Consider the following 10,077-nt stretch of genomic DNA (forward strand, 5'->3'; position numbering starts at 1 on the left):
CCCATCTCTTTCAGAATTTTCCACAGTTTATTGTGATCCACACAGTCGAAGGCTTTGGCATAGTCAATAAAGCAGAAATAGATGTTTTTCTGGAACTCTCTTGCTTTTTCGATGATCCAGCAGATGCTGGCAATTTGATCTCTGGTTCCTCTGCCTTTTCTACAACCAGCTTGAACATCAGGAAGTTCACAGTTCACGTATTGCTGAAGTCTGGCTTGGAGAATTTTGAGCATTACTTTACTAGCGTGTGAGATGAGTGCAGTTGTGCGGTAGTTTGAGCTTTCTTTGGGATTGGAACGAAAACTGACCTTTTCCAGTCCTGTGGCCACTGGTGAGTTTTCCAAATGTGCTGGCATATTGAGTGCAGCACTTTCACAGCATCATCTTTCAGGATTTGAAATAGCTCCACTGGAATTCCATCACTCCACTAGCTTTGTTTGTAGTGATGCTTTCCAAGGCCCACTTGACTTCACATTTCAGGATGTCTGGCTCTAGATGAGTGATCACACCATCGTGATTATCTTGGTCGTGAAGATCTTTTTTGTACAGTTTTTCTATGTATTCTTGGCACCTCTTCTTAATATCTTCTGCTTCTGTTAGGCACATACCATTTCTGTCCTTTATTGAGTCCATCTTTGCATGAAATGTTCCCTTGGTATCTCTAATTTTCTTGAAGAGACTCTAGTCTTTCCCATTCTGTTGTTTTCCTCTATTTGCATTGATCGCTGAAGAAGGCTTTCTTATCTCTTCTTGCTATTCTTTGGAACTCTGCATTCAGATGCTTATATCTTTCCTTTTCTCCTTTGCTTTTCGCCTGTCTTCTTTTCACAGCTATTTGTAAGGCCTCCCCAGACAGCCATTTTGCTTTTTTGCATTTCTTTTCCATGGGGATGGTCTTGATCCCTGTCTCCTGTACAATGTCGCGAACCTCCGTCCATAGTTCATCAGGCACTCTATCTATCAGATCTAGACCCTTAAATCTATTTCTCACTTCCACTGTATAATCATAAGGGATTTGATTTAGGTCATACCTGAATGGTCTAGTGGTTTTCCCTCCTTTCTTCAATTTAAGTCTGAATTTGGTAATAAGGAGTTCATGATCTGAGCCACAGTCAGCTCCCGGTCTTGTTTTTGTTGACTGTATAGAGCTTCTCCGTCTTTGGCTGCAAAGAATATAATCAATCTGATTTCGGTGTTGACCATCTGGTGATGTCCATGTGTAGAGTCTTCTCTTGTGTTGTTGGAAGAGAGTGTTTGCTATGACCAGTGCATTTTCTTGGCAAAACTCTATTAGCCTTTGCCCTGCTTCATTCCGTACTCCAAGGCCAAATTTTCCTGTTACTCCAGGTGTTTCTTGACTTCCTACTTTTGCATTCCAGTCCCTTATAATGAAAAGGACATCTTTTTTGGATGTTAGTTCTAAAAGGTCTTGTAGGTCTTCATAGAACCGTTCAACTTCGGCTTCTTCAGCGTTACTGGTTGGGGCATAGACTTGGATTACTGTGATATTGAATGGTTTGCCTTGGAGACGAACAGAGATCATTCTGTCGTTTTTGAGATTGCATCCAAGTACTGCATTTCGAACTCTTTTGTTGACCATGATGGCTACTCCATTTCTTCTGAGGGATTCCTGCCCACAGTAGTAGATATAATGGTCATCTAAGTTAAATTCACCCATTCCAGTCCATTTTAGTTCTCTGATTCCTAGAATGTCAACGTTCACCCTTGCCATCTTCTGTTTGACCACTTCCAATTTGCCTTGATTCATGGACCTGACATTCCAGGTTCCTATGCAACATTGCTCTTTACACATCGGACCTTGCTTCTATCACCAGTCACATCCACAGCTGGGTATTGTTTTTGCTTTGGCTCCATTCTTTCGTTATTTATGGAGTTATTTCTCCACTGATCGCCAGTAGCGTGTTGGGCACCTACTGACCTGGGGAGTTCCTCTTTCAGTATCCTATCATTTTGCCTTTTCCTACTGTTCATGGGGTTCTCAAGACAAGAATACTGAAGTGGTTTGCCATTCCCTTCTCCAGTGGACCACATTCTGTGAGACCTCTCCACCATGACCCGCCCGTCTTGGGTTGCCCCATGGGCATGGCTTAGTTTCACTGAGTTAGACAAGGCTGTGGTCCTAGTGTGATTAGATTGACTAGTTTTCTGTGAGTGTGGTTTCAGTATGTCTCCCTTCTGTGTGCCTCAGTTTCCTTATTTGTAGTATAGGGATTACTCAGTAGTACCAAACTTCTAGCATTGTTAAGAAATCTTCATGAAGTGCTTAGAATAGGAGCTGATACATAGTAGGTGCTCAGTAAGTATTGATGCCCTTATGTCACTGTGCTTGGCACTTTATAAAGGTGAGGTCATTTATTTCTCACAGTAAACCTGCTATGGATATGATTAGACCCCCGCCTGGGTTGTGCTGGGTCTACCAGAGGGGTCCCCAGGCCAAGGTGTGTGGAGCCTCGAAGCTAGAGTTCTTCCATCGTGCCAGCTGCTTTTCTGTTAGGAAGCCAATGCTGTTGTAAGACAAGATTCCCTAGTTGGGGGAAGGGGAAGGGGGTGAGGAGGGAGCCCTCCATCCCACCTGGATTTCCTGTAAGTGACTCAGCTCCTGTGGGGGGCTGGAGGGCAGTTCATTCTGTGATCCAACCCACGCATGCACCCCCAGCCCTCTGAGCATCTTTTTTCCTCCCATTGTTCCCAGTTTCCAGCAGCCTAGGTGTGTCCTAGCTTTGCAGAATGTCAAGCCTTCTTCACCAGTGTCCTTGATCACTGAATGATGACACTTAGAGCGCCTTGAGTGTTTCCCAAGGGAGCTCGCCTCTAGAAAAGCCTCAGTAGCCTCACGTGCTGCTTACCCAAACCCTGGAGTGTTCTGACGAGGGCCGGTCTTCACGTGTTATCTCGGAATCAACCCCGAAGCTGCCTTCTCTCTTCTTAACATTATTAATTTTTTAAGTTGTGGTAAAATATGTATAAAGTACATTTTTAAAGTGTACAATTCAGCCTGCCTTCACTCTTGAGGAATTTTAAGGGCTCAAAGGAAACTGCTTGTGGAAGGGAATTCTACCCCAGATGAAGTAAAAAATCTTCACCCTTAGAGTCTAACATACTTGGCTGAAAACGTAATTTTTTTCTTTAAAAAAAAAAAAAAAATACTGAAAAGTGTTTGAGTTCTTAGTTTCTAGACATAGTGCCCTGTGACTCCAACTAGTTGGAGAAAGTTGAAATCTGAGACGCCTAACCCATATTCTAGGTATAACTGACAATTTACTCAATATTTATGGTAACAATCACTGCTCAAAATAGTTGAGTGCTGACATATTCTGGTGAAATGCAGACTGTATTTAGACTCTGAAGAGCACTGCCTAACCAGGGAATGCCCTAACATGAGGACAAGCGGTCCTGAGTCCACTGAGCAGCCAGGAGAGTTACCGGTGCGAAGGTAGGAAGGGAGGAGGCCCGGGGGCTCCTGGACGGTGCTGGGCTCAGCCTAGCAGGCTCTGCTATCCCCGCCCTCCAGAGGGGCTCGGTGCCGGCCCAGCAGTCTTGGACAGGGCGGGGCCTAGGCCGCTCTGTCGTCAGGAGCTGGCGGACCTGACTCAGGAAGCTTGGCTCACATTTGCTGTGCAAGTGCTCCCACCTACCTATTTATTTATTCAGGGTGAACTTTTACCAGGAGCATTAGGATTTATCACAGGAAACTTGGTGTTGATAAAAATGTGGCAGGTGCCCTGCTCGTCCATCCCATTTACAGTGGTGCGCGAGACCTGAAGACTACTCACAAAGCACCCCTCAACCTTCATTCTTCATCCTGACAGATGAGACTCAGGAGGAAGAGGGGGCGGGGGTCAGGGGTCAGTCCTCAGTGCTGTGAAAGTCCTCTTTAAGCCCACGGAGAATACCACAGGAACACCAGCTGGAACTGTTTGCAGCACAACCATATACGCTCCCTGCGGAAGGGGCCAGGTCTCCTGATTCTGAGCTGTGCATCCAACTCACTCAGTACACACTCCTGACTGAAAGAATTCCTACCCCCACCACGTTTTCAAGTCAGACGTCGGGGACAGGGAACCATCAAAGTAGCTCTTTGGGGGTTTTCTGAAACTTTCCATCTTTCTGAAATCTTTATCCCTGGTGTTTTGGCCAGCTTTCATCCTGTTAGTGAGGTGTGCTTGCGCTGTGCTGGGTCTTTTACACACTGAGCCCGTGCAGTCCTTACAGCAACCCATTTCACAGAAGAGGTGCAGAGACTCGGGTGTTCAGCAGTGTGCGGGCCCTGGTCTCGCGGGGCGGGGCGGCAGCTCTCCCGCATTCCATTCTTCTAGATCGCTCTTTTCTTAACCTTTCCTCCTAGGCTGGCCACTGGCAACAAAATGCAGGTGTTGGCCAGCTCCTAGCCTAGATAAGTGGAGTTTACTTTGACCCTCACATGGAGGCCTGCAGTCTGCATCCGCCACCACCTGCTGTGTTACTGGAGCTCTGTGTGATGATTGGCTGAGCGGTTGCTCCAGGGCAGTAAGGTTCCTCACCGGGGGTGTTCACAAAGAGGCTGGGTGACCACATCTTAGGACTTTTGTGGAATAGGTGTCCAGTGCACCCCGAGCAAGGGACCCTTACGACTCCAGGGTCATGGCAGGGCCGGCACTGTCTGAAGTCACAGGTGACCATCTTGGCTGTGACCTTAGTAACTACTGCCCACGGCCCGGCTCCACGCTGAGACTGCCAAGCTCTCCTCTGGTCCAAGCGTTCCACGTGTTCTTCACATCCCCTCCATTCACGTCCCCAGAGTTCCACAGGTGATGTCAGCCAGGCAGCATCCAGTAGGCGTGAAAAATCCAGTTATCACTGACAGTTTTCCAGCCCAGACCACACCAGGCCTTGCCTCGTGCCTCGTCTGGGGCAGCACTCGAGTCCAGCAGACTTCCCCGCCCCCATATTGGGCACCCCTGCCCTTCTCCTTACTCCTGCCCAGCCTGACTGCCCTGGACTCTTGGAGAGGCTGCTGCTGGACCCCAGGAGACAGAGCGCGCCTGCCTGCAACTCGATTGGGTCAGCTTGTGACTGCAGCGTCCACTCTGCTCCTTGTCCAGCCCCAGTTCCCGGGGTGGGCTTGAGTCCTACACCCTCCGTGGCCGTGCCAGTGCAGCAGCAGCCCTGTGGCTGGCAGCAAAGATGTGCACTGTATTGATGGGTCTTCAGTCCAGTGAGTGTCCTCTCAGCCCCCAGCCTTGCTGCAGGGCCGCTGAGGGGTGGGTCGGACCCTAGCACGTTGCACAGGACTGGCCTGGGCCAGGTGGAGGTGGGGGAACTGTACATGGCAGGGATCCCGAAATGTCCCTGGTGAAGCCCACGTCTGCCTGTGCCCAGAGCCCTCTTCAACTCTTGTGCCCAGGCTGGGACCATCTATATCCAAGTCGCCCCTTAGCGAAGCAGGCCTCCCGAGCATGAGTCTGTCGGGGAGTTGTTCCTAAGCTGCCATGCCTTCCTCGTGGCCCAGCCAATGCTCTGTGGCAAGATATTGCTCCATCTATCGCCCACCGTCGACGAGCTGAGCGCCAGCTTCAGGGTCAGCAGGCCGGTGAACTGTCCAGCCCAGTTCAGGGAGTCGGCAAGACTTGCGGGCTCTACGCAGAAGGGTTTCTGTGCTCAGAGCTTGTAAACTCAAGATCTAATGCTCCTTGGGCCCTGCCCACTCCAGACTTAGCCCATCCGCAGCCCTTGGGTAGCCCTCTGCTGGGAAGTTCTTAACCCTAAGCTGAGTGAATGGAGCAGGCTCTCAACCCGGCCCCTACATGGCCACCCGCCCTGCACAGGCCCGCTGTCTGTCCCAGCCTCACAGGAACACCATCTGGTTCCAGAAGGTTCTTGGAGACCTGGGAAGCAGGGGTGTGCAGACCCACGGATTCCTGCATGTCCCAGCAGAGCCTGAGCCCCACGTGGGGCTGGCTGAGAGCAAACTTGTCATCAGTGGCTTTTCTTCTAGGAAGATGACGAGAAGCTAATTGAGGAAATCCAGAAGGAGGCCGAAGAGGAACAGAAAAGAAAGAATGGAGGCAAGTTCTCCCCAGAACAGGCCCTGCGCCCAGGCAGTTCGTATCCACGGGGAGGAAAGGATGCCCACTGCTTGGCTCTGGGAATCCCAGCCCACTACCCACCAGGGACCCACAGGGAGGGCTATCCCTCAGGCAGGCCCCAGTCTACCCCACCCACAAGTCCAGCTCCCTCTGGGAAAGGTCCCAAGAGTTTAGAGGCAGTGTTAGCAGCTCCGTGAAGGCAGGAAGGTAGGTCCCAGCTGGTGAGATAGAACTCAGGAAGCAAACAGGAGCCACAGCCAACTGAAAAAGACAGGAGGCCTCTCTGAGGTTGGAGGAAGGCGATGGAGCTCCTGTCAGCGGCCACCCAGGCCTGGCTCTAAGAGACGCTCCCACACCCGCTCCACCCATTCTGAGCTGTCTTCCCCCAGGGAGACCCCTGTGGGCTGTGAGGCTCGCGGGAACGTGGTGGCTGCTGAGGGCGGTGGGCCTGCACCCGTGCGTGCATGCTGCCTTGGGGACTTCAGTTGGCCTGTCTGGCCTGGCCATCCCTCCTGTGTCCACCAGGAAGGCAGGTCGGCGGTGCCTGGCCTGACCTCTAGCAGTTCTGCTGGGTCCCCAGCAGGTCTGCACACAGTGGGGTTAACCCTTCTCTCGACTAAATCCCGCCTCCTTTTCAGAGAACACCTTCAAACGCATCGGGCCCCCCTTGGAGAAGCCCCCTGAGAAAGTGCAGAGGACCGAGGCCCTGCCGAGACCCGTGCCCCAGAACCTGCACCAGCCGCAGATACCCCCCTACGCCTTCGTGCACCCGCCCTTCCCCCTGCCGCCCGTCCGGCCCGTGTTCAACAACTTCCCCCTCAACATGGGCCCCATCCCGGCACCCTACGTGCCACCCCTGCCCAATATGCGCGTCAACTACGAATTTGCCCCTGTCCACGTGCCCCTGGAGCACAACCTGCCCATGCACTTTGGCCCCCAGCCTCGGCATCGCTTCTGATGCCTGGGCCCTGCCCCCGCCCAGGCCGTTGGCTGTGCCGGGCCTGCCAGGTAGGGGTGGTAGACTTGGCTCTCGGGAGGGTGGGCAGAGTTTCTTCTTGGGAAGGGCCACCGCTCCTTCAAGAGCGACCAGCCGGTTTTGGTACCCTGTGGGTGCCCATGAGGATTGGTCTGGCACTCACTGGGCAGAGATCAGGGGCAGCGAAGCCCTCTTCCTAAAGAGTCCTGCCGTTTTAGCTGCCAGGTGGGGGCCCTGGCCACAGGGCACCGATCTGCCACTCATATCCCTGCAGGAGTAGATGCAGGGAAATGTTTGCCTCCATCCCCAGCCCCTGGCAGACAACAGAAGTCTCTCAGTTAAAAACCATGTAAGCCTTCCTCGCTGCAGCAGCATGACCCATAATAAAGTGAAGTAACAGCACAGTTTGGAGAGCCGCGAGACTGGACCCGGGTCCGGCGGGCCTGGTTCTCCCATCCCCCGCTCCAAGGCCCGCCCAGTGTGAGGTGTGCCCCGCCGCCCTGACCAGTTGCTCCCAGTGAGGGGGTGACTGAGTGATGTTCACAAGCCTGGGAGCACCGCTTGGCGGGAAGCCGTGGACTGTGTTCCCCAGGCCCCCACTGCCACGGGAGTTCCAGGGTCTCCCCCCTTGGCGCTCTCGGATGAGACCACAGGGAGCCACTTCATGCAATGGGATGTTTGTGGTTTATCTGAAGAAACGTTTGCTGTTCACTCAGTTTTCACTTTTCCAGTTTTCCATGGCCTACTAGAGTTTCCCTCAATCCCTGTTAAACATGCCTGGCAGCTGACGGTGGGGGTCCCGAAATCTTCGCCAAACACAAGGCCTTTCTAAGCTAGCTGTGACGGCCTGGTGGCTCTCCTCATGTTTGCCACCCCCAGGTTCTCCCCGAAGGCATGGCAGGGGCGCTGGCTGTCCCCAGGGCCAGGGGACCTGTCCTGAAGTCAGGACTCGTTTGGGAGCCCCCGCCATGCCACCCGTGGCCTTTGGCTGTCCAGCCCCAGCTGGGTGTCAGCCGCACCCCAGCACGCGCTTTGCAGCACGTCACCACACTCCAGCCCGCCTGCAGAGCCACGGCCCCCATGAGGATAAACCTGCCTGGCCCCAGTGTTAGCCTCTGTTCTCTGGGTGACACTTCTATGGCTGTGGGCTCCCGGAGCTCACGCACACAGACCTCGGTGCAGGGGACATGCTCCATGTCTGGGCGCCCTCTGCCACCAGCCTCAGCTGTTTTTCAGAGATTCAGCTGGAGAGGAGATGAGGCTGTTGCCCATCCTTGCTCTCTTCTCCGGGTCTGGATTTGAGCGGGGTGGGTGCCTGAAGAGAGGCCAAACCCTCTGCTGCCAGGAGGCCCTCCCTGCCTAACCCCACCCCGCCACCGCCCCTTGGGTGCAGCCACAGGGTTTCTTCCGCTGCCTGGAAGGCATGTTCCCCTACCTCCGCCCCTGCTCCCCACAGGAGGGCTCTGAGAGCCATGAGCTGCCCACAGGTGTCTCCAGGTGCTGTCCACCCGCTCAGCTGGTGACAGTCTCACCCCAGCCCACCAGAACCTTCTAGATCTCTGATCCAATTCATCATCCAACAAGGGAGCCAGCTTCCACCTCAGCCCTGCGACCCAGGGTACGTGGCTCCACGGAGGGCCTGGGGCAGCGGCAAGGACAGACCTCAGGCAGGTGTGTGCCCAACACTGGCCCGGTGACTGCCCTAGGACCTGGCACATAGAGGTCACCCGGCACAGGGAGACCAGAATGATGGTTCCCTCAAGGCCAATCCCAAGGCTCGTCTTTTGAGACGAGTTCTGGCAGTTCTTAGCCACACAGGGCAGCTAGGGAATCACTCCTTCCTCTCGGAGCCAAGGGCACCCAGTTTCCAGTGCTCCTCCTCCAGCCGGGGTGTGGAGTGGCTGGCAGGTCATTGGCCACAGCGCCTTCACCAAGCGTAAGTCCCGGCGTGTCTGTGAAATGAGCCCGTGTGTGTCCCCATTTCCCGGAGGCAGCACCTGGGTCAGTCTCCTGGAGAAATGGTCTGTCCTGGTGATGGGGTCGGGGGAGAGATGGGACATCCTCATCTGACAAGACAAGACAGTGGCCTCAAGATACTAACACCAGGATACCTGCAGAAATGAGCCCCTGTCTGGGGACAGCAGTCCCGGAGGCAGCCGGCACCTTCCCCTCCGGGCCGCTGGGCTTGCTCCCCGGAGCAAAAGACTGCCCAGTGGCAGTCCTGTTCTTGCCTTAAAACTGGAGAGAGGAATCTAGTATTTGCACTTAGCGAAAGGTTTTCAAACAAGTGTGCACATCCAGTCATGTTGTATAAAAACAGCAAAAATGATTAGTTTATTACATTTTTTTCTGGTAGTAAAAATACATAATTGTTTAAACTACTGTGTGTAAAAAGCTTGTATCATATGTAACTTGTTTTTCTTGTAAATAGATGTTTGTGCAGACTGCTGTCTGGTTTCTTTTCTCAGTGCACATCATGATCAGGCAGGCCCCACTACCCCCTGCGAAGTTACCAGAGCTGCTTGGACACAAAGCCCACGGATTCCCGGGACAGATAACACCTCACCTAACAGTTCTCCCAGAGCAGAGGTCGGGAGGCTGCCCAAGAGCTGCAGGATCTGATTCCAGAGCTGCCCCGAGGGGCCAGGCCTGCCCAGGAGGGAGGTCTGGTGATCCATCACACTCATCCTGCCTGGGTAGCTGCCCAGGTCAGGTGGAGCACGGGGGGTACTTTTGTCCGGTTTTACTGTTTATTTGGTTGCCACGGGCTCAGTTGTGGCATACAAGCTCTTGGTTGCGGCATGTGGGGTCTAGTTCTTTGAGCAGGGATCAGACCCAGGCCTGCCACACTGGGAGCGAGCGTGGAGCCTTTGGCACTGGGCCACCAGGGGAGGCGCTGTGTGCTTTTCAGCACAGAATCGCCTTTGACAAACCATGGCCAGTCCCTCTTCCAGGTCTCTGCAAGCAGGCTGCTGAGTCGGCCTGGGAAGTGGATGCAGAAGGGAGAAGCCTCAC

General features: G+C 53.6%; 1 protein-coding gene across 2 annotated transcripts in view; it reads left to right on the plus strand.

The window, feature by feature from the left end:
* Positions 1–9,510, plus strand: part of RNF216 (ring finger protein 216) — a 120,275-nt gene extending 110,765 nt beyond the window's left edge. The window contains exons 16-17 of one of the 2 annotated variants that reach the window (XM_040231356.1): positions 5,996–6,065; positions 6,725–9,510. In XM_040231356.1, coding sequence (XP_040087290.1) covers positions 5,996–6,065; positions 6,725–7,044 — 390 coding nt within the window. In that variant the 3' untranslated portion in view covers positions 7,045–9,510. The remainder of the gene's footprint in view (positions 1–5,995; positions 6,066–6,724) is intronic. The other variant, XM_040231362.1, reaches the window with a different exon arrangement.
* Positions 9,511–10,077: the final 567 nt, after the last annotated feature.

Source organism: Oryx dammah, unplaced genomic scaffold (genome assembly GCF_014754425.2).
Source record: "Oryx dammah isolate SB20612 unplaced genomic scaffold, SCBI_Odam_1.1 HiC_scaffold_2, whole genome shotgun sequence".
NCBI lineage: Eukaryota > Metazoa > Chordata > Mammalia > Artiodactyla > Bovidae > Oryx > Oryx dammah.